The sequence below is a fragment of the Thunnus albacares genome, chromosome 11 (genome assembly GCF_914725855.1).
Source record: "Thunnus albacares chromosome 11, fThuAlb1.1, whole genome shotgun sequence".
Lineage (NCBI taxonomy): Eukaryota > Metazoa > Chordata > Actinopteri > Scombriformes > Scombridae > Thunnus > Thunnus albacares.
This window is the reverse complement of record NC_058116.1, coordinates 15,347,818-15,372,305: the sequence shown is the minus strand read 5'-3', so window position 1 is coordinate 15,372,305 and position 24,488 is coordinate 15,347,818. Positions and strand designations below refer to the sequence as shown.

Sequence of the window (24,488 nt, the reverse complement as noted above, 5' to 3'; positions counted from 1 at the left end):
ACTATTGGAAAGTATTAAGAGAGATTAACACGTTGTTGTTTTTGATCATTTCATTGAATTTGCGGACAATAAGAAAAATAATGAATAGCACCAACCTTATCCATTTACTCCATTATTTTAGCAAAAGACAATTAAAAACTGAACTGACAACAGTTTATCTCATCTGTCACATCTTGTCCACTCTGTAAATCATTACTAACTCTAAAGGTGGGTGGTCTTCCAGTTCTCACAAACTACGCAGAGTATTTTTGAAAACTGCACTGGAACAGAACTAATACACTTGTCAGTGATACGCAGGCAAAATGGTCTTAATCTTAACCCTTTCTGTCCGTCCGTTCTATGACTGCCACCGCTGACTCTCTAATCACTGTATGAAAGTCAATAACAGCATACAATGAGTAAACAAATCCAGCTATTTTTAAAAGGACCCCTGTATTCATTTCAGTGGCTGTAATTTGAATTATTCTAGCATGTAACACTTTAATTGTCTAAGACAAAGGGATGTCAGAGGCACAGAAGGACTTGAGGCAGACTGAGACCTAGAGAGTAATTTGAAGGCTGCTACATGGGGACAATCTGTAATCACATCTGTGTATTCACAGAGTAACAAAAGAAAATATGTCTAATGTCCAAATATACAGCATTACTTTTACTACTATTAATGTTATCAATATTATAATTATTACTGTAGTAGCAACAGTGGTGCATTATTTTATTTCTTTTTATGACAAATGTTACAAATATACAAGGTGTAAAAAAACAAAAAAGTAAAGTAGAATAAAAGGAGACCTTCACTCTCAAAAAATGTTTATTAATAACTTACTTACCTCTTCTGAATCAAACCTAATCAAAAGTAGCATTGGGAATGTTATTACAATAATATGTGGTGCTCCATCTCAACAGTCCTATAATGCTTCCAAACCTCAGAAAATGCTACTGATACTACTGTGAAGCTTAAACCAGGCACAGATCCTTTCACTCCCCACTTCTGTCATTCTCATTCAGGGAGCCTCCCAGTAGGAATGTGAGGTTTGGTCTGACTTCATTGGTTCTGACTGTCGTGTTGATCCTGGCACCCACCACATGAGATGCCCTGCTAGCAAAATCTGCACCACAACTAAGGCCTCTGCTTTCAAAAAAGTTGGTGCTGGAGCCTTTAAGCATGACCAAATGTTGCGGACGCAATATAGCTTCAGCTGTAGAATATCACATATACAACCACACATACAGGCTTTATGTTATTTGTTGATGATTCGAAATCCTATGAGGGAAAGCAACCCTCAACCTGTGACTCACGTGTCATGTGGAAGATGCCGTCACAGGCGCTGATATGGGACAGGAAGGCATTTCCAAGGCCTTGGCCAGCATGAGCACCTTTCACCAGGCCAGCAATGTCTACAACATTAAGGAACGCTGGTATTTTGCTGCAACCCAGGGAGTAAAAAGAAAAAAAAGTCAGCCATTTCAGACTTTAAACATTATCAGTATTATTTGAACAAAATAGAAACTACTTTGCATTGTGCTGAATTTCAATATAACAGTCCTGTATTACCATTGTTAAACTTTTTAATTGTTGTTGAAGTTGTGTTAGAATGATGCTGATTAAATTCGGATTTGTGATTGGTTGTTTTTTTTCTAATAGCTGAGCTAGTGTAATTTGTGATGTTGTGTTGGACTGTATTATAATGTTAGGTATATTGCAAGGTGTTTTTAATAGATTGTTCCCACATAAATGTAAAAGTGGTGGGCAAAATACCAGAGATTCTTTTAAATGTTATTTAATACAAAACTCAAAACCACATAGTTGAGTCAACACAGAAACTAGTAGTTTTAAACAAAGGGAACATTTGAAAGGATAAGGCTGGCGTTATTTTATATTTTTCCTTTTGTCAATAAATTCCATGAAATTATTATGTTGTTCTTCCCTTCCCTGTCTGTGGTTCTCAGCCCCAACTGAACACATAAATAAATCTTTACTAATAAAACACAAATATATAGTTTCATTTATTAAAGAAAGCCTAGTAATTTACTAAAACAGCTGGGCACTGTGGTTTTTAGAAAATGCCACTCAAACACGACTAAATAGAGCCTTTGTTGGGGACTATTTTCAGTTGCGGATTAATACACATTTGGTGCACTAGAATTTAAGGCATCAGGACGTTTTCTGTGGGACAGTGTCCAAGTTCATAGTAATGAAGGAGTGTGTCTCTCTGTTAGACAGAGAGACAACAGTAGATGTCTGTGGCACAGAGGAATAAACTATATCACAAGAAGATGATGATGATGTAAATGTTTGTTAGTAAGATCATTGATGGTTTTGGCCTTTTCATGGGATGTTTTTTACAAGAAGAAATAAATAGAATAGCGCCATCCTTACCCTTTGAGACAGGTAGTTATTTTGCAATGCATTTAATCATAGTGAGGATTTCTATTTTTCGGAATATTGGTCTATTTGTTTATAAAAAGGAATAGGACAATTTTATGAACAGTGGAATCTGTTTTGAATGTGTCTAACTTTCACTTTAGAGCATATGCAACATAAGTAGAGCAGACGTACACACAGACCAGTGAGATTCATGCTGCCATTTGAAAAGCGGGAGCTTAGTTCTTGTGACTGAAATTCATGTAGTGAAATATACATGTACTGTGCTATTCAACATACCAATTATTGTCAGTCCAAGAGAGATATCTCACTAGTAATTTGTCAGCCGTACAGCAAATCTGAGTTCAACCTGCTTTAACAGCCTCTATGAATGTGTATGATAACCAGGTATTGAAGGTTCAGATGCTTCAGCTTTTTCTTTAACAGAAAACCTTGAAGTAGGGCAGCAATCATACATCATATACAGAAACTGGTAGCTACATGTCAACAACATTGTTATATGTTTTCTCATACCTATAGCAAGGAGACCGTCAGAGACTACAGATCTGAAGTGTGAATAATACGTGAACGATGAGACCCCATACCTGGCAGGTTTGTGGAATTGGCAGAGGAAATCATAGCGTTCATCTGGAATGGGCACTCTGCTTTCATTTGGGTCAATGGTGCAGAAGGGGAAATTTTCAGCTGCCGCCTGACTCTTTGTCAGCACATTGAAAAAGGTTGACTTCCTGAAAATAAAAACAGCAGTGAGGTCAATCCATCTAAAAGTGCTACTGTAGAACCTGGTGGTTTGATAGTATAATCCCAAAACACTTCAGTACATTATGCAAGAATGTTTTTTTTATTTTTATTTTTTGCACAAAAAAGAAAAGGTTGTTTTAATGGATTTAATATTTGAGCACTTGAATCAAAAATACTCTAAAATACTATGCCCAATTACAAGGTCAGATAATCCCATAATAGATCAATTGTACATGGAATCGAGGGGCAAATTACATTTCTTATAGATCTCAGCTGTTGAACAGGATCAACCAAATGCTGCCCCATGTTGTGATCATAGAGAGATTTATTTTCTATGGCACAAGCAGCTCAAGTGTACTTCAAAATCTACAGACAATAGCAAGTGTCTAAGAGTAATAATGGCATGGCGGTTAACTATAATCCAGGACTTTCCATCTTTATTCCCTCACTCAGTGCTTCACATTGAAATGATTGTTTGCTAAGTCCTATGGGCATGAAATTGCTCAAGATTGCTAAAGTACATGCATTAATTCGTTAAAGCTAGATTGTTTCTAACATACTCAAAGGCTTTTCTTGGGTCAGCTTGAAGAAAAGAAGAAAAACAATCCAAATAAATGTTACAACCACCATCAGGTGTGAAAATGGATGTAAGAATATAATTACTAAGCAAAGTACTTACTTAAACGCAAATTAGAGAGTAATCATTAAAAAGAAAGTACGTGCACTGAGAAGTTTGCAGCCAGATTTCGGCAAAGTGTTTTTCCACTGGTGGGGTTTGGAAACTCCTACATTTACGAAGACACGCAGTTATAAAAACATATTTTAGGTAAAAGATCAACTTAAAGCCTTGGACTCTGAGTTTACTGTCGACTAGGAATATTTATCTGCGAACTACTTCACAAATCTGTAAACTTATCATGTGACAAAATTCCATTATTAATTCTTGCGATGATCGCTGACCCATCACCATGAAAACTGTGCAAACTCCATCCCCTGATGAAGACTGTCAAAGATGATTGAAAGCTGCAGAGAAAGCTATTAATTAAACCTTGTCTCAAAATAATATGATCTTCTGGTTATGCTGACATTAAAGCATACTTTATAAAGTATACAAAGTTAAGGTGGAGGAGAAAAAAGCAAACTGTACAGTCAATGTATGTACAGCTGAAATTTGTGATTTGACATATCCCTTCCTACACATATGAATTTCTTCACAGAGGTCAGACTGCATGGTTAGCTACCTATTTGTGTGGACAACAGTCTATATAATAAATGACGACTCCCTTAGCTTAGGGGCGGCTTTGGCTCAGGAGGTAGTGTGGGTTGTCAACCAATCAGGTCAGTGGTTCAATCCCCGGCTCCTCCAGTCCACATGTTGCTCCTTGAAGGTACTGAACCCCAAATTGTGTGCGTGAATGGGTGAGTGGATAAAAAGCACTATATTGCTCCTGATGAGCAGGTTGGCACCTTGCATGGCAGCCTCTGCCGTCAATGTATGAAATGTGTGTGTGAATGGGTGAATGTTGGCATGTGTTGTAAAGTGCTTTGAGTGGTCGGTAGACTAGAAAAGCTCTATATAAATGCAGTCCATTTACCATTTACCATTTAGCTAGTTTGCCAGCTTGAATCAAGATGTGAGAGTCTTTGTTTTTCTGCTTGAATGCCTTGTTAATCTCAATCATCTTGGTTAATTCAGTTCAACGATGACACTGTTAAATTGTTTCCCAGAGCTCACCATCTATCCACTCTGTATAAATAAAGAGTTGACAAAGCACAGGCTAGCCATACTGTAAGAATAACAGTAGAGTTTGTCTGTTGAAGCTGCCTTACATTTTATATTAGACTCAACTATCAGAAAAAACAGCCAATATGTATTCATATCTATACATAAGAAGTATTTAATAACTCTTCAGGAACTGAGAAAAATATGTGCATTATGAAACATAGTCTATTAGTGGGCTTTTCTGAATTAATGAAGATTCACAAGATACACAAATGTATTACTTAGAGATGATTTTTTTTTAACATTGGCTTCTTAATTTACATCTCCTACATGTCCTTAAACAGTAAAACTTTACTTTAAGTCCACCCTTTTAGCATCTATAAGCAGTATTGTAACACCCTATATTGTAGTTGTAAGCAGGTACAGTGTTAGTCAACAATTACAATTTCTCCTATAAAGACATACTGTGTTTTACTGTATTATCATTTATTATCTGGTTATATACACACATCCAGTTTTAGACGCCAACAAGAGGAGTTATAGATGTTGACAAATACATTAATTCACATTTACAATATATCTGCTTACAACTACATTATATTGTGTTATAAAGGATTCATTGACTGTTTATATACTGCTTATACATGCTAAATAGGGGGACTTAAAGAAAAGTGTTACCAGCGAAAGGTAGGTACCCCTGTGTAACTTTAGCATTAAATTCATTTCAGTCCAGGTGAAGTGAAGGAGAGTTTTAAGAATGACTTGACTTGAGGCAATCATAGCAAGTCATGTCCTGTGTAAACTGTACTGTATATCCCAAAAAGGGGTTAAATCAAGACTAAACTTTGAGCTGGAAGAATGGCAGTAAGTAGGACATGCGCTGGTCTAAGTGTATGAATAGCTGCGAGGTCGGCCACATCATGCTCCCAAGTTTTCCGTGTGTGAAGAATGGTCAGTTACGCCCATGTAACAGCAGGCTTAGCATCTGAACATGGTTCATTCATGAAGAAACCACAGGAGGGTTGACAAGTTGTACTTTGACACAAACATGGTATGGCAGCCCACAACCTCAATGAGTTCTACTTCTTAAACAGGGAAGAAATTGTGGTTTTGGTGGGGTAGGAAAGGAAAACACTGGATACTAGAGTCAGATGTTTGCGCAATAAGCGACGAAATCCACCACATGTGAAGCAGCACAAACTTCTGTAGGAAACTAAATGTGTATATGCTATTTTTTTCCTCCATTATCAATATCTAGCATCCAAATATATAATTAATGAGTACAGAAAACACCATCAGCCTGTCTAAAATTCAACTGAATCTGTGACTCCAATTTGACAATATATAATATAATTGCTCTGCATCATGTGATTATATATCTCTTACTAAACTTGCAGTTTTCAGGTCTTACAAAACTTTCTACGCCGCTTGAAAACAACGGTTGTGTTGTAAATGACTTAAAAATTTGTCTTCATAGTGCAGCAAAAAAGAACCTGTCAGCTGAACATGAGCTGACCTATCACTGTAGCCCTTCCTGTTGCTCGAAGGTGGGCTACAGGAAAGTCATTTGGGGTCTGCCCTGTGATTACGCTCTGTCACTGATGTTGCTGAAGGTCTTGGTGGATGCTGACAAGGTGGATCTGTCTGACCAGGTCTGACATGCAAGACAGTGTGTCAGCCTCCTAACACACTGCAGCCATGCCACACAGGACTACAACAAGGATGCTTGTCAAGTTGTCCACCTTACCGATAAAAAACTCTTGCAGGGAAGCAGTTTAAGACACTGAGTAACTCTCTGACTCTTCATTTGTCATAAAACAGGTTCATATTTTAGAGAAATGTTTAAATTGATGCACGATAACTATTTAAACAATCATAAATGCCCCAAGTTATTGACCAACAAGAATGTCAAAACACCTCGAATAGACACTTTTACATACTTCCTATTCCCTGCATCAGTGCCTTTCGTAGTTTGTCTTTATGGTGAAGTACCATCTTTTTATTTTCACCACTTTGCTCAGTGTAAACTCTATTTACATATATTCATCAAACACATCCTCACCACTTACTGTACGTAATATATGCACCTTCCTTCTCTGCTCCTATAATCACATCATTTGACATAGAAGAAAGAGGCATGATCCGGGGCTCCGTTTCACATCCTGTAACTTAAAAAAAAACAGACTACGTCTACCAGAAATTAATTTAGTTTTAGCTTGCATTCCTTTAGTTCACTGTGCTAAAGAGGAAAGTTTTAGGATTACCTAGAAAAGATGACATCATAATCATTCATAATTGAGAGACACCAAAGAATGTCATACACATTTAAACTTATGCTTGAAACCTTATACCTGTAGTCCGCTCAGATGGAAAAACAGACAAAGAATACACAACACAACAGGGTACTTTTTTTTCAGTGAATTCAATTCTAAAACACGTTTATGTTTGTGTTGCTTAAGACAAGTAAGTGAATCTTACAATTTCCATGTATTGTGTTAAATGTGCTGTCTCCGTTAACATAAGAGTAGTATGATTTTTTTTAAAAATGTACAACACAGACTGGCTTGCAAGGAAGCTCAGCGATAAGCACTGAAAGTCCGTGGTTTGTGTTCTTCTTGTGATTGTGTGGGTTTCCACCGGCTCCTTAGATTTTCTCCCACAGTTCAAAGACTTAAGACGCAGGTTAAGGTGAAGTGGAAAGTGTAAATTGTTCAGGATATGAATGTGAGAGTGACTGTGTTTGTCTGTCTACAGTATGTGTTTTCCCTGTGATTGACTGGATGAACTGTAACTTTCCACTGGTGCACCTATGAGGAGTGATAAGTGGGTATTTAAAATGAATGGGCATCTGAGTTTGTTAAGGCTTTTCATCCGTTTAAGATGCTTTCCTGCATTCATAGTAGAGTAGGAAGAATATAGGTTCATTTTTGCTTGCTGTCATACAGTTTTATTCAAATGTGGATGGATCACGACAAGATCATGACAAGATGTCACACCGAGCTAAAGTAGCATTTCCTCTAATTGAAAATACACTGCTGTAATAACACATTAAATTTAACTCAACAAGTTTATCACGAGATACAAGGATACCTACAAAATACTGGTAGCATATATTGTAAGATGATCGAAACTTAAACTATTTTATTGAAACCATGTTTTTTGATGTGCTGGGTTGTCATGGGTTTACCCTCAATCGTAACACTTGCCATAAATCATGTGCATCATGCTCCATGTGATTTTTCTTGTTTCAGCTTAAAGTGTGACACGCACGACGTGTAAAAACTCCTTTCATAGAAACTTGCTGCCAAACATTCCAGTTGAATCTGCAGTTGTCTACGTATATTTATATATATGTTCAGCATATGTACAAACCTCACACATTTCTTTAAATTTTATGTCCAAATTTGTCATGGATGACTGTACTCGGTTTACATGCTGCCTTACATGCATTTATATTTATGGTATCATGGTAGGCAAATACACCGGTAGTACAGATTTGGACAGAGCACATGCTGCAGCATGCAGTGCATGGTGAGAAGGCCGCAGTCTCTATGTAAATAAAAACCTTTTTGCTTACCCAACATTGGGAAGGCCGACAATCCCTATTTTCAGTGACGTGCCAAACCTTCCAATCAGTGGTGGCGGCTTTGGTGCATCATTTCCTTTTCCCTGTAAAGACAATGAGGCGATGTCTGCAGTCAGAATGAGCACTTGCCATTACATAATCTACAGTGCACCCTCATTTCAAAACAGAGCTATTCCTCAACAAAACACACCTTCTTTGGAGCCATCGGTCACACCTAAGTTTTTGCTGACTTCCACAACAGCTCACCAACGCAGAGAAATAAACATTTATTGACAGAAAACAGGCTAAGCTAAGTCCCCACAATGTAACCAGCCGACTGCACTTGAACTGGCTCGCTCCCCGCTCTGAAAATAGAACATGCAGCCTCTGGAAATGAAAGTTGACACTGTAAGCTGGCGAGCTGACCTGTGCTTCCTAATTTAGCTGTCGATGTTTACCAATGCAGGTTGATGAGCTACTTTTAGATCAATCTTGCACAGAGCTGTTGGTTGAAAAGTGGGTATTGAAAGTGTAGTTAATCTTTATCTGAGATTTGACTGTTGTCAACAGCTGCCTGCTTTCTATTAACATCTGAATCATTTGTGTTGACAGCCGTCTAACTGAAGACATCCATGAGTTGCATCTCTACACAGAAAGGTCCAAGCAATTTTGCCATGTCCTCTTGCTTTATAGCGCATTAACTTCCTACAGCAATAATCTTCACTATTGAACAAATGTTTATTTCACTCTGCACTTTAAAGTACGTCAGTTCTATTTCCTAAACAATGACCTGACAGCCTTTAAGTATAAACTTTTGCAACAGGCTATCTTCTATAATCTGCAAGTGATAAAACAAATGGCAAACGGCAGATCAGATGCAGACATTGTCATTTAACGCCACTCGTAACAAAACAAAGAAACAAACAGAATTAATGTCACAACCTAAAAAACTCTGCAAGATAAATAAGATATCAATATTCATTCTTGTGCCCACTTTTTTTCTATTTACTGAGCTTCCTCTGATCTGGTGTTACAAGTGCAGTCATCAGATAACAATGCACAGCCTCAGCACCACTGATATAAAGTGTAACATCCTTGCACTCATAGTTTCATCCAACCCCCATTTGAGAGAGAAACAGGTGTAGCCACACGAGCACACACAAAATTACGACAATTAGTTAAATGTCCTCAAATAAACTTCCCTCAGCAGAAATACAAATTAAAGCACACAGGGGCACAACCAAAAAAAAGCGTTGCCCAATCCAGCAGCCTGTCTGGTTCAACATACAGAAAATGAGGCTTTAATAATCTGGATTTGAGGCAAGTGAGGCTGCCTTTGTAGAAAGAATTTAAATGAATAGGTCTGAATTAATCATTTATCTTTTGTTGATGGATGCACCCCCACTTAGACTCATCACAATAGATGCAGAGCATTTTGTTCGACCAAATAAATCATTCCCATTGTTTAAGGTACATTGATCAATCTAATGGCTTGTAATAGGCTCCTAATTGCCACAGAGAAGTGCTCACAAATGGAGTCCAGAATTACAGATTCAACTCAAAATTCTCACTTGAATGACATAGCAAGATCATGCTCTCGCCTTTTGTCACAAGTAAACATCTTGAAAAAATAAAAAAAAATCATCACCATTATTTTTATTATTCTGGGTTAATATGACAAATACACTTCCCTCCAAAAATATTTAAAGCGATGTATGTAAAAAAAAGACGTGAATTTATTGATAAATAGAGAGCCTGTGATTCTTATACAGATTTCTTTGTTAAGACTTGGAAGCGTCATTACTCCAATCTGAACGGTCACACTGCTCCTCATTAAGACAATACTACAGAAATAATCAGAATATTAACATCTGAACAAACGGACCAAAAACTGTATTATCTATCTGTTATTACAGGCGAATCAACCCGGTCAAATCCTGTTTTTTTTTTTTGTTTTTTTTTAAATAATTTTACAATATCTTAATCAAAGGATAAATCTATTGTCCGATTTTTTATTATAATGAAAAGAAATGCCCTCACACTCTGCGTTCATTTTCATTTAACGCCCGAATTAATTTACCTTCTTAAGCGACAATCAACTTTGTTTATGTAGAACAGACATTTAATACTGTTAACAGCACTCTGCCAAATTGTCATGATTGCAAAAATGATTCAATTTTCTTGGCAGCGCTCGGTATTTGATGAGACTGATTTTTATTCACCCTTCCAGAGGTGGGGTTTTAAAGCAAAAAAAAAAAAAAAAAAGCAAAAAAAAAAAGAAAAAAGAGTATTTGAGCAAATTGCGCCTGTGTTGACTGGCAGCATTCACACTCTATAATGGAGCATTATTTGTCCGTTTTGAATACTGTAATGCACATCTTTCGGTCAGGCCTTTATCTGGAAAATTGCTTTAACTTTTAAAAGGATGATGATTCACATCAGAGCAGGTCAATTTTACATTATGCCATTATCCCTGAGCGCTTTAACAAGCTATGGAATATCCTGGTTTATTGTATTGTGATATTAAAAAAGGAATAAAAAAATATGAGTCGCAAGTTTAGGAAAATTGGTGAAACACGACATCCTTTTAATTGTCCACAAATTAATCAAATATGTGATTTGGCCGACAAGACGTTTCATTGCTCAGCTACAAGACAAGGTATCGTGGCTCTTGTTAAATCAGTCTAATACAGATGACTGGCGGCCTTTCAGCTGGCGTCCCCTGGATGCTGAAACTTTTTTCCGCCTACAAATTTTTTTTTTTGTCTTTGAAAACAGATCTACAACACGCGCCGATAAAGCAAGCTGTCATTTTTAATTAACCCCTCACCTGCACTCCCCCAACAAGTAAGCAGGGGGAGCGCGTACGGCACGGCCGCGCGCGAACACGAGCATGGACGCGCGTAAATTTTGTCTGGAAGTAAAGGTTGTGCTGCTGTAGGTTAGCTGATCAATTACAAGTCATAATCTGTTTTGCTTCATGTATTCACTGACAGTCAGTTTTTTTAATCATTATCAAGCAGCTCATAAATAACCTGACCGCGCTGCAGGAGAAGAGAGGCCAAGCTGCTTCTGGACTTCTTCAGCAAAACTTAATCCATCTGTGAGTTTTCCAATATGAACATTAAAACTTTTTTTTAGGACGGAGCATATGACATCAGTTGTTTCCTCTCGTGCCTCATAAGCTGTGCCATGCCGAACACACAGCAGCATGCCCTGGCTTTGCTGTTTTTGATAAAGTCATCAGCAACAACAGTCTCTCACATTGTTCAGGATACTCTGCGCTTAAATAGCAACAATTTCTCAATGACGTGTTGCGCATGATCTGAATATTGAAAATCAGAAGGGAAACCTACACAGATGAGAGTGCCAACACAGTCCAAAAAACGATTTAAAATTATTAAAAAAAAACAACAACAACAACTTACCTCTTGGAGAACTGACGTGTGAACTCAATTCTGCAATGAAAGGAGACATTGAGCCTTCGTGTGAGAATACATAAAAAATAACCGTATGCATTAAAAAAAAATACCAAATCGTGTCTTGTATGACAGTCTGAGCAGAGGCTGCACAACAGATGATTGACGGCGGGGTTTTTGGTGTTTCTGTCTGTGGTCTGTTCTCTCATTGGCTGACTACAACCCCAGCCACGAATGCAGCTATTAGATTGGCTGCACATCCTCGCCAGCTGTACTTCAAAGAACACGCTCTCTACAACTAGGTAGTGTTGGGAGCTGCGAGCCAAGAGAGAAACCGTGTGACCTGAGTCAAACACGGTGAGTCTTGAATCACATTGGAGCCGTACAGCATTGACATCGCGGACACTCTCACAACAGCACAGACCCTGGATATGGCTACGTCTATACTTGGGGTGAGTCTGACTTTTTTTTATTTGTGCGCAAAAGTTGTGCGTAAAAGTTATTGGAGCCCACTTTTCCTTTGCCACGGAGGAAGTGTTTTGCCTTTCATAAACACGCATGCTTTCACATCTATTAAGGTTATGGATACTTTTATGTTATTTATCATGACTTGACTTGTTTTGGTAGCTATTTTATATGAAATACACCTTTATTTGCTGACAAAGCTCGACGCTATCTTGATGAAAGATGATCAAACTTTATAGAGCTTTTAGTATTTTCTACTCACTATATACACTGCTCTTATCTGATGCAGGTAATATTTTACGACAGTGTTAATTATTATTACTTCCACTATGTTTTATTTATGTTTCACCTCGTTGAAACAATAGCCTACATTCTCTTTTCTCCCAACATATATCTGATGAAATTATAATTTTAATAGTTGTTTTATTAGTTTAAGTTCAAGTTTTGTTGAGCATCACTTCCAAGTTTACCTGCTCAAGTGGTTTTATTTGTGTCTAATTGCCTGTTTAAACTCGAGCTTTGTTGTGTTTTGTTTTTTTTTTAGGAAGAACCACGGTTTGGAACTACACCTCTAGCTATGCTGGCTGCAACTTGCAACAAAATTGGTAACACCAGTCCCCTTACAACTTTACCTGACTCGAGCGCTTTCTCGAAAGGTGGATTTCATCCGTGGAAAAGATCCTCCTCGAGCTGTAACTTGGGATCCAGTCTGCCCGGTTTCACAGTAGCAACAAGCCGCGCGACGACAGGACTAACACCGACGAGTGGCACAGGCAACAGCGCCTTTTGCTTAGCCTCCACCTCCCCGACCTCGGCTGCGTTTTCCACAGAGTACAGCGGTTTGTTTTCCAACTCCGCGAGCGTCACATCCCAAGAGTCTGGACAGTCAGCTTTTATCTCCAAAGTCCACACATCAGCAGAGACTCTTTACCCGCGGGTTGGGATGGCGCACCCGTATGAGTCGTGGTACAAATCCGGTTTCCACTCGACCATCTCTGGTGATGTTACCAACGGGGCGTCCTCGTGGTGGGATGTCCACACTAACCCCGGGTCGTGGCTCGATGTCCAGAATCCTGCAAGCACCCTCCAGACCTCGCTGCACTCCGGGACACCCCAAGCCATCCACTCCCAGCTGAGTGGCTACAACCCGGACTTCTCCTCGCTGACCCACTCGGCGTTTAGCTCCACTGGAATCAGCCCCTCTGCGTCTCATCTACTGTCCACCAGTCAGCACCTGTTAACGCAAGACGGATTCAAAACCGTCATCCCCACTTACACAGACGCTTCGACCGCCAACGCCATGATCTCGGGGGGCAGTTCAGGAATAAGTAGCTCCTCAAGGTCGTCCAGGCGGTACTCCGGCAGAGCAACATGTGACTGTCCCAACTGCCAGGAGGCTGAGCGGCTGGGACCCGCCGGGGCCAGCCTGCGGAGAAAGGGACTCCACAGCTGCCACATTCCCGGCTGCGGTAAAGTGTATGGAAAGACATCTCACCTCAAAGCTCATTTGAGATGGCATACCGGCGAGCGGCCTTTTGTGTGCAACTGGCTTTTCTGTGGCAAAAGGTTCACTCGGTCCGATGAGCTCCAGAGACACCTCCGCACCCACACCGGCGAGAAAAGGTTTGCGTGTCCGGTGTGCAACAAGCGCTTTATGCGCAGTGACCATTTGAGCAAGCACATCAAAACGCACACGGCCGGTGGAGGAGGCAAAAAGGGGAGCGACAGTGACACCGACACCAGTAACCTGGAGACCCCGAGGTCCGAGTCCCCAGAACTTATTTTGGAAGGGGTAAATCCCAGGATCACTGTTAAGGATCCGTCTCCTCACGACGAGCCCTAATGGGGCTTCTGAGATCACCCAAAATCAAACCAGATTTAAAAAAAAACAAACAAACAGAAAAAACAAAACTGCACAGCATTGAAAACGGGTCTTATTTGACAGACAATAAAGGAGAAAATATTTCAAGAAGCGATTGCAAAGTCTAAAAAAAAATATATTCTCCAACAGGCGTCACGAGTATTTAATTCGTAAATCCATCTAGAGAAAATCCAGAGTGATATACTGTAGGCCTGTGGGGAAATTTTTAGGGGTCAACTTGAAAATGAAATGGATGTTTGCTTAAAAGGGTGCGCGGAACCTGTTGAACTTGGTTGGACAATGTGAGTTACATCTTGTATATGACGACTAAACTATGTGTTATTTTCATGTAAATGTTAGGCTATGATTGTTTTATTCGTGTTGGTATCCTGGAAATCAGGGAGTTTACTTTGGACGCACTTTGTGGATATGTATGTACACAGCTTTTTAAACTTTTTGGTTACCCATTTTATTTCTTTGCTAAAAAAAAATATCTATATATAAATGTTTACCTGTATAAAGTCACACGTATAAGACTTTCATTTTATCGTAATTAAAACATCTTAAAAAAGGCTGTTATTGTGTGATGTAGATTGTTATATTTTTATTTAATGATTCGCCTTATTTGGATTTTTTTTTTAATATTAAGGAGTTTATTTTAAAGTCAGCGTTCTGCTCATAGGTTATTTTTCTTAAAAATCGCCTATAAAACACCTTGACTTTCACTATTTCCCCCTATGGAATAAATCAATGTTTAATGCCCCGGAAAAGACATTTCATGCCCAAATGAAAATCTTGTTAAATGGTATTAATTATGACTTCGAGCACATCGCAGCCCCATGTGTCTTGTATTTGCGATTAGGGATTCGTGTCTTATCAAATATCTAATTAATCTCCGAGACATCTTTTGTTCAGTTTCACTTTATCGGGGGGTTTCCAAGGGGGTTTGATGACAAAGGTCCCTGAATATTTATTCTAATTGTCCAAATTAACTGCTTTCATTTGCATACCAATCGATGGGCCGAGAATAAGGATGTGGTTTTTCTTTGCCAGGAGCCACAGACATGTTATGGGAGCAGTTTTTTAAAAAACTTTAGAAAAAGAAGGGGCAAAGAGTCACATGCAAATGTTGAATTTGAAATGCTCTTTGCTCAGCGCAGTCACATGGAGCCTGCATGTTATTTGAATATCAGTGGCCCCGTATTGAAAGGGTTCAAGGATGCTCTCTGACTTCTTTGTGCTTACCCAGTGCAGCGTCCGACTCTCAAAGAAAAAGCCGGGGAATAATTACAGCGTGAGTCCAGGACTGGGAATACGTCAGGGAAAAGCATCTCATCCAGACACTCTCTTTTTCTTTTTGAAGAGGATGTTAAATTGACCAGAAGGCAATAGAGGGAAATTATTTTCATTTCCTTTTGTGCAACAGCGGCTTCAAGGAAACGGCAAAGATAGTGAAAACTATCAAATTAGATTGCCTATTTGAATTTCATCAAAATATAAAAAGACAAACTAGAGGCAACACTTGCGTTAGAAAGGCTGAATTTGTATCTTTAAGAACACAAATTTAGCATCTGTTTTTGAGATCAATTTTAATTGTTTTTGTTTTGTTTTTTGGGGGTTTTTTTTGTTTTCATTGAGATTAAAATTGATTTTCGATTTTTGGAGACTAAACGTGTGAAATTAAATGTGTGATTTTTTTAGGCCTGGAAGTTACATGTTCACATGTTGGCTTCAAATGAAATATGATGAATGAAAATCAGATTTTTATTTATATTCTACACCGACTCCCATATCAAAATATTAAATACTGGTCTGCATGAATAAAAAATATGGTGCAGCGTTATTCTGTCTATACGCGGTCACTGCTGTGTTTTTTCTACAGTATTTATATTTCTGTAGTAGAATATTTACTCGCTGATATTTGGACATAAATCATATTTGTTATGTGATCGTCGTCAGAAGAGATCAGAGAAGTTTGACGGCAGGACAACCCAGCAGGACATATTTCACAGCTTCAGACACAGCGTGGAAATTTTACACAATAACAAAAAAATATTTGTGCAAAACTGTAATAATTTGCTATCAGGTGTCCAGAGTTTAAAAGATTTAAATTTAGTGGTAATCAATCAACAGAAAAAAAAAAAAAATCAGCAGAGTTAGGAGCTAACGTTCATTTATCCCACTGCAAAAAAAGCAAAAAATTGGGAAGATTCAAATTTAATCAGAAATTAAATGAAATCCTGTTTTTTTTCCAGGAATCAGCCGTCTAAGTTACATCTTACAATGTTGATATTTCCAGAAAAAAAAAGACAAGAACACAACCATAAAATAAGATAAAAACTGCAGCAACAGAAATAGTCTTTCTAATGGCCAACTGACCATGAAAATGAGTCCAACATTTTCCCATCAGCGGATCATAGCTGCAAATTGCTTCCAATGGTAATCAATTAATTCAGATCCCTTCATACAGTAAGAGACAACACAGAGTGCAATGAGCTGCATCTACATATTTTCTGTCGACTGCTTCCCTCTACTGGAAGAAAAAGAAACCCTCGGCGCATTATCTGCCATTTGAATTTTAAATACATGGATGCTGTGTGATAACTAAGACAGTCGCTGCCAAAAAAAATATCCAAAATATTTAGACATTTTGTCCAATATTGGACTCAATGCTTTCTTTTTATTCTGTCTTGGCTTCTCTCTCTTCTTTCCCTACTCCTACTCCTGCTTCTTCCTCTGCCCTCCCTTTCCTTCCTCCTTTCCCTGCTTCTACTCCTCCCATCTGCTGTTCTGCCTCTCCTTCCATCTGTGCTACTTCTGTTCCTCTCACCATCTCTACTGTGATGCCTGTCTTTACCTCTATCCTCCCTGCCTCTCTCGCGGCTCCTACTTCTCTCCAAGCCAGACTTGGAGCCGCTAGGTCTCTGCCTGTCCCTGCTGTTGTGCCTCTTTCTCTCTTGACCTCTCTCCGGCTTGATCTTGTTGTCCGGGCTGCGCTGTCGACTCCGGCTTCTTCCCCTCGCCGTCCTTGTTTGTCCATAATCTCCGGACTCCTCTTCAGGCCGCCTCTGTCTAGTGCGAGGGCTCGGTGACCTGCTCCTGTGAGAGGAGGCCTTTCTCTGACTCTTGACTTGTCTCTTGCTCTCCGAGCTGTTATCCCGGCAGGATTCTTTTTTCTTGTTCTTCTTTTTCTTTTGGCTCTTGAACTTGCCATGGCTGTCTGATTCTGAGCCACTATCACTGCTGCTGCTGCTGCTATCGGACGACTCACTCGAGCTGTCACTACTTTCATGCTTTTTCTTGTGTTTTCTTTTGCTTTTCTTCTTCTGTTTTTTGCTCTTCTTTTTCTTGGCCTTCTGCTTTTCCAGGTGATCAAGTTTTCTGTATAACAGGAACGCAAACATTCAATTAACATTTTCCAACAAGGCAGCAGATAAACATATAATATTAGCACAAAAAATTATATGAATCAAATCAAGGTTTTAAGAAAAATGTACTGCGTCAAAAATGACAGAAATATAACAACCTGATAACAAACTAGAATTTTTTTACAACTGATATATTGCATAAAGGCTACAAATACATATTTGAAATATATTTGAAAGAAAACATGGTAATCTTGTAATTCATCAGATCATGTAATGAGATTCCCCCACAGCTCAATCTCAACCACCTCTGGTGAGGCTTAAAAATACCAAAACCATGTAAAAAAAAATTACAATAATGTAATCTTGGCTCAATGATCTCAATTCAAGTCTGTTCCTTAAAGTTTTAATGAATTAAAATTTGTAAATTGTGCTTCATTTTTACCTGAGGAGCTTCTGTTTTTGTTTGGTTGTTAATGACTTCAAAAACTCCACCTCGGGATCTTCCTCTTCCTCACTCGCAACATATTCCTGTAAAGTACACGGCACATTGGAGCTTGCATCGGAATCGGAATGACAACAGAAGACGTTATGTTAAACAATGTTTTATCTAATCTGTTCACTCGACTTAAGCTGCCCCACTAACTAGCCGCTTTGCAGTAAATCTATGTAAGCTATGGACGTACCAAAGATATAGTTCGTCTTTCCTTTGTCAAGGGTAAGAGTGTATGTGTGTGTTCGTATATCATCCTATGTGTGTAAAGATGGGAGTGTGAGACAGACAATTACCTGCGATGGATCACAAACAGTAGCATTCCTACCAAGGACACATTTTTTCAGGGCAAACCCACTGTTTCGCATCTCCGCCATTAACTCCGAGGGGTGCATCGACGGACCTGTTAGCACAAATCACAGCCTCAGAGTCCCATTGATGTAAGACCCATGCCAACCACTATCTCCACAGTGGGAATTTCAGGGGCGGCTTTGTTAACAGAATGGGACATCAAATCAACTCACTCCACTTCCGGCTGAGCAAATCATACAATATCATTCTCTGCCAAAGCAGCAGTTAAGGAAATCAGAATACACAATAATTACATTTTTTTTCTCCCGGCACAGGAGGGGGACCATTACAGCACTCCACCATCAACACCATGCACTGACTGGACTCTCCCAGGGTAAACATTATTACTTTACTACTCAACTTGCTGATTGCAGAACTCAGAATCAGCTCTAGACTTGGAGCTCCGGCTGAAACCCGAGAGGAGAGATACAGTAGGTGTACCTGCAGCACCGTCTGTGACAGACAAAAGCTCACCCACTGGCTGCAGATATCAAGCAGCACAGATATTCTGGCTGCCTGTTCATTGGTACAATTATTCTGCAATTATTCCTTTGCATAACTAACAACAACCAGAAATATATATATTTAGGAACCAAACTTCATCAGGTAAAATGTCTATATATTAATTTACCTTGTAATGATCAGTTATTGTAAATGTTATATATACACATTTACTTATTTGCACTGATGTTTATTTTAATTAATTACTCTCAATCAATTAAAAAAATAAAATCTAAATAAAATCTGTATATAAAATAGTGGATTTTTACATATGTATCAAAGCATAGTAACATTAAATCTTAATTTGAAAATATTACCACATACAACACAAAAGAACTGCAAGTGAAAACAAGTAAAATAATGACTTATTATTGTATGTATCCTACCTGCTGCTTCCTCTGAAGCCACAGAGCTGGCATTGATACCCGACAGCCCATAGAGAGGACATTCTCTGTCAGTGTTCACATGGCCCCATTTGTGACATTTGATGCATCTCACGTTGCGCACCTGTGAAGGTAACAACAACAAACATCACTTTGAATTGTCTCAATAATGGATACGTATGCAAAATAATTGAAACAAAACCGCACTCTACAGATTGCTTTAAAAATTATGGCAACACCCAATTACAAGAGAAAAATACATTAACCTGGCATAACAAGCTGTTTTATAAGCTCTGCAACCAAAGTAGAACTTTTTTTTTCCTTTTCAAACTGCTTCATTTGTTGGATTTTCAGAGAGCTGAAGAGTTGAAAATACCCAGCATTTTACAAGAAAAAAAAAAGTGAAAATCTGAGAAAAATAAAACAATTTTGTGGAGGAGTTTCATTTTGTCTCCTGTTTTTGTGTCCACATGGGGGGGTGGTGGGGGTCCCAACTCACTTGACTCGACTTGGGAACCACTAGTAGACTGTAAATGCTTCAAATAAAAACAAATCACAACACACCTGGATACCAAATGGCTGATCTCTAATATTCATGTCATCCTTTGCGTACCTACATGAGAATATTAGAAAGAAAAAAAAAGCAAGATGAAAATTCTGCAAGAGCACCAGACAACACCCCAACAAGATTTCAATGTGTGTAAAAAATCAACTCTTTACTTCTCTCGAGGAGCAACCTTCTGCCACTCAAACTTGTACTCTTCTTCCCCCTCCTAAGAAACAGAACCATTCTTGTTAGCATGTAGACCATTCAAGCTAGAAATGAATGGAAACCAATGTAAAGCATGTCCAACATGCAGAACATGTATGTATATGTGGAACTGTGTAGGATCATTATTTGTTCTACTTTACCTCCTTCTTTTCCTCTTCAGCACAGAAGACAATTAGGAAGGGAAAAAAAACAAATGAACAAATATTAAAATGTTAAGCTTTATTTTCTTAAGCATCAGATGTTTGGAATTTGAAATGATATTTATTAGGGATCAGAACTGTTTGGCTCAAGTGATCGTTTACCTTTGGATGCTCCGGGTGGAGCCTCGTACATGAAGTTGAGGCCATTTTTAACACGATCATCTCCCATTAACAACCTAGAGGTGAGAAAACAATATGTTGAATGTCATTTTTCAAAAGGGTATTTACCAACATATTCTACTTGTACAGTTGGAGAAAGTCCAAGGCTACGTTCATACTGCCTTAATGCTCAATTTGGATTTATTGCTTGGACCCAATTTTTTTGTTTGGCTGTTCACATTATTTTTTAAATGTGGCCAATATCATATTCCAGTGTGAACTCGTCACAGTCCTGAAGTGCCCCGCATGCACAAAAGAACAATAAGAAAGACGTCTCAGGCAGCACGCTGTTGTATGAGGCCACTGAAGTCAGTGTTTATGGTTTCATTTATAAGTCGGTGTGCAGTGGAAGCCAGCAAATTCATGAGCAGATGATAACTAGGATGAGCATGAGGAGAAAGAGAGCCAAATTTTTAATTATGGCTTTTTGTGGAGCTACTTCTGTACAGAGGTGTGTGTGGATGTGGAGTTGGAGCCAGGAGTGGTGAGACTGTGACGTGAATGGCTTCACAGAAACAGATTTCATCCAAAATTTCAGGATGTCAAGGGCTACTTTAACTACATCTGTCAGCACCTCTTCACAAGACTCTAGCAGCAAGACACTTAGTTCAGGCGACCGATCTCACTGAGAACGTGAGTAGGAGTTGGAATAGAGTCGCATGAATTCCAATATGATTGTTCAGACTGTGGTCACATTGAAAAAAAATCAGAGCCGTATCTGATTTAGGAGCACATATGAAAGTGGCCCAAATCAGAATTGAAATGATCAGATTCCATGTGATTTGTGTTATTTACACTGTTATGAAAAAGACCTGAGTCAAATATCAGCCAAAAAAAAAAAAAAAAAAAATCAGATCTGGGCCACTCAGATTTGTTTTTTTACATAACACTTTTGCCTGCAGTCTGAACATAGCCCAAAAAAATGTCTACTGGGTTTCTTCAGCTAGCAGCCTTATTGCTAAAGTTGATGTTGATTCTGGTTACTGAGTAAAACATTCAGTATGTATTTATTGATTAATAATAATAATATATAATAATAATAATCTAATATCAAGAGAGCAGTGTATTAGGAGATACAAGGTATCATCATGTATATTTATCTAACCTGTTATTGTAATTGTCCTGCTCTTTCAGGTACGCCTGCATGAGATCTTCTTGCTTCTTCTTCTCGAAAGTCAGTTTCTGTTCTGCTATCCATACCTGTAAGATAGAGTGAAAAGGAGGATTAAAGCAACACACACAAGCACACATCCTCCTTACTTCTTCATATATTCCAACACTGTTGGGTAACTTGCCTGACACAGAAATAGCTACAAGGAAGTTAGATTCTCGTGAGCTATGTGCAATTACTGACCTTTACCTACCCCTTACAATGTATCACTGCTGAGATAATAGTCAGTTAACTGAAAGGTTGATCAGCTGAAAATTGCCAGTAGCTTGCAAGAAACTTGATAATCACACAGTTATTCAAACAAAACTGCCAATTTTTTTATGATCTCAGCTTTTTAAAAGAAAGGATTTGCTGCTTTTGTTTGTCTTATATGAAAGTAAATTAAATATCTTTAGGTTCTGGACTGTTGAACAGTAAAGTAATGTGAAGACATCAGCTTGAGCTCTTATATATTTTATAGACCAAACAGGAGTGTAAAAGACACACTAATCAATAGTGAGAGTTCCAGGCCTACTGCAAATGAATGAATAAAGCATACAACATTTCTTATTACATTTATTTGTAACAAGAACATCACATTGCCTATCAGCAAAATCATGAAAACAGCAGTACAGAAAATAGTACAAAAAATTTGAAAACAGTCATATTAATAATAGTAATTTGATTTGTTTCACCAAACCTTAATTATGGGACTGATTTTTCTTTCGTGTAAATCATTAGCAAGCCTTCAGACTGTACAACAAGAACTGTGTCAACAGGATAAAACAACCTCTGGGCTTTATTGTGTTAGTCTGACTTTTCCTTTTATATAACCACTCAATGTCACGGCAGAGCTGGTGTTTTTAAAATGAAATTGCCCAATGAAATCAAGCAACAGCTGTGAAGGCCCACCACCACCAATCTCCATCCCACCCCACATACTCCTCCATCCTCCAGAGCTCTGGACTCAACTATTGCACACAAATTCACTTTTGCACATGAACTATAATATGTAGAACTATAGATGACCTGTGCAGAAAACACTACTGCATATTTTATTTATATTTTGTATTCTCTACTTCACCTATATAACATCTACATATATAATTGTAGCTACACTGACAATAACCATTACTTCTGCACATATTTTGCACTATTTTTTCAAGTCAGGTCATGTATACAGCCTATGTATTGTGATGTTTATAATGTATATAGATCGAATTCCATTTACTTGACTTCTTATTTTGTTTGCATTTATTACTCCTAGTTGTTGTCTGTGTCCTTGTCTCCTGCACCGCTGTAACATGTGAATCTTGGGATCAATATAGTTTTATCCCATCTCATTTGTATGTTGTATAGCGATGGTTGGTCAGCACTGTTTTGAAATACGCACATTTCAATGAAACAGCTCGTGATGAAAAAACTATGCTGTGATGACTATACTATGATGTTATTACTCAGAACATTAACATTGTCTCTCCCTCTAAATACCACGACAGCAAAGTGAACTAAAGAAGCTGAAGTTGTGACTTTGAGCTATGAACTGTAAACGCTTTAAATTGACGTTATCAACGTAACTTAATGTCACGCTAGCTCACTTTAAGAGTTTGTCGTTGTCACTGCTGTGATTCATATCGAACAAAATGTTTACTCTGGGGTCAGCATTTCTATCAAATGATGATATACAAAAGTGGATCTTGGTAAGAAGCAGCCAGGCTAGCAATAAAAGCGATAGCTGGTTAGCATAGCTCGTTAGCTTGCAGGCTAACCTGCTGTCCTTTAGCCTCAAGCAGTGACGCTAAATGTAGCTAGCACTCACCTTTTTGATATTTGACTTCGACGCAGGGTGGAAATCCTTCTTGCACATGAAATTTGCGAACGACTTCCCCATGGCTGACTTCTTAAAACGTCAGCTAAGTGGAAAACGTAGCGTTAATTTTAAGCGCTAACAGTAGCTAGCGTCGCTTCCTCCGCATGTAAACAAACACGTCTGAAGTCAGTTAAGTGTTGGAGACGAGGTGGAGCCGTTAAACCATAGAAGTAACGTTTCTGTATAACTGTAACTATATACACGTTGTAACGTTACAGCTATCTGTATAGATTTATATTTATATAGCCACAATATCTGCATTTAAACAGCAAACTCCATAATCAATAAACTTGATTTGTGCATGTAGTTAATGAGGAATGCCACATTAAATAATGTTAATACACAGATATACATAACAGATGAAATGACAGTAATTAGCCTTGTTTACACTTTGCAGCAATGTTATAATAATAAAAAAAAACTTGCTAATGTGTAATACTGTAGGCTAATAGTGCAAAATGCTAGTGTAAACTAGAATGAAGGCAGTGAAGAAGTATTCAGATCCTTTAAAAGTAACACAGCAAAGTAAAAATACTCCATCACAAGTTAAAGTCCTACATGAAAAATCCTGCATAAGTAAAAGTACACAAGTATTAGCAGTAAGATGTAGTATTAAAGTAAAAGTAGTGGTTTGGTCCCTCTGACTGATATATTATTATATATGACATCATTAGATTATTAATACTGAAGCATCAGTGTGTAACCAGCATGTTACTGTTGTAGCTGCTGGAGGTGAAGCTAGTTTCAACTACTTTATATAAAGTTAACTAGTTTAGCCCAGTGGTTCCCAACCTATGGGTCAGGCCCCTCCAAAGGGTCACCAGATAAATCTGAGGGGTTGTGAGATGATTAATGGGAGAGGAAAGAAGAAAAAAAACAAAGTTCTGATACACAAATCTGTTCTCAGTTTTTGGACTTTTTCTCTAATCTTTGATGTTTGGTGAAATATTGCATCATTTGAACATTCACTGAATTGAAACCATGTGAGAAGTTTAGAGGGAAAAAATCATTATTTGGTGGAGCTGTTAACAACTCATAGACATCTGAAATGTGACCCCGACTACACACTGCTTTATGTAAGACATCA

The 24,488-nt window shown here is 38.3% G+C and overlaps 3 protein-coding genes across 3 annotated transcripts in view; 1 reads left to right on the top strand and 2 right to left on the bottom strand.

Moving 5' to 3' along the window:
- LOC122991962 (obg-like ATPase 1) overlaps positions 1-8,785 on the bottom strand; it is a 46,206-nt gene extending 37,421 nt beyond the window's left edge. Inside the window, exons 1-4 of the mRNA XM_044365446.1 lie at positions 8,624-8,785; positions 8,425-8,516; positions 2,968-3,111; positions 1,297-1,424 (exon numbers count right to left, since the gene is read on the bottom strand). Coding sequence (XP_044221381.1) covers positions 1,297-1,424; positions 2,968-3,111; positions 8,425-8,516; positions 8,624-8,638 — 379 coding nt within the window. The 5' untranslated portion in view covers positions 8,639-8,785. The remainder of the gene's footprint in view (positions 1-1,296; positions 1,425-2,967; positions 3,112-8,424; positions 8,517-8,623) is intronic.
- A 3,093-nt stretch (positions 8,786-11,878) lies between these two features.
- sp9 (sp9 transcription factor) lies at positions 11,879-16,687 on the top strand. The gene is made up of 2 exons (XM_044365444.1): positions 11,879-12,283; positions 12,841-16,687. The coding sequence occupies exons 1-2, from the start codon at positions 12,263-12,265 to the stop codon at positions 14,137-14,139; spliced, it is 1,320 nt and encodes a 439-aa protein (XP_044221379.1). The 5' UTR covers positions 11,879-12,262; the 3' UTR covers positions 14,140-16,687.
- On the bottom strand, positions 16,359-23,537 carry cir1 (corepressor interacting with RBPJ, CIR1). Its single transcript, XM_044365443.1, has 10 exons — positions 23,351-23,537; positions 21,487-21,581; positions 20,325-20,398; positions 20,163-20,176; positions 19,971-20,023; positions 19,815-19,863; positions 19,254-19,374; positions 18,312-18,418; positions 17,968-18,053; positions 16,359-17,538 (listed from the first exon to the last, which is right to left on the bottom strand). Exons 1-10 carry the CDS (start codon positions 23,420-23,422, stop codon positions 16,824-16,826), a joined length of 1,386 nt encoding a protein of 461 aa, XP_044221378.1. The 5' UTR covers positions 23,423-23,537; the 3' UTR covers positions 16,359-16,823.
- Between the last annotated feature and the right edge of the window lie 951 nt (positions 23,538-24,488).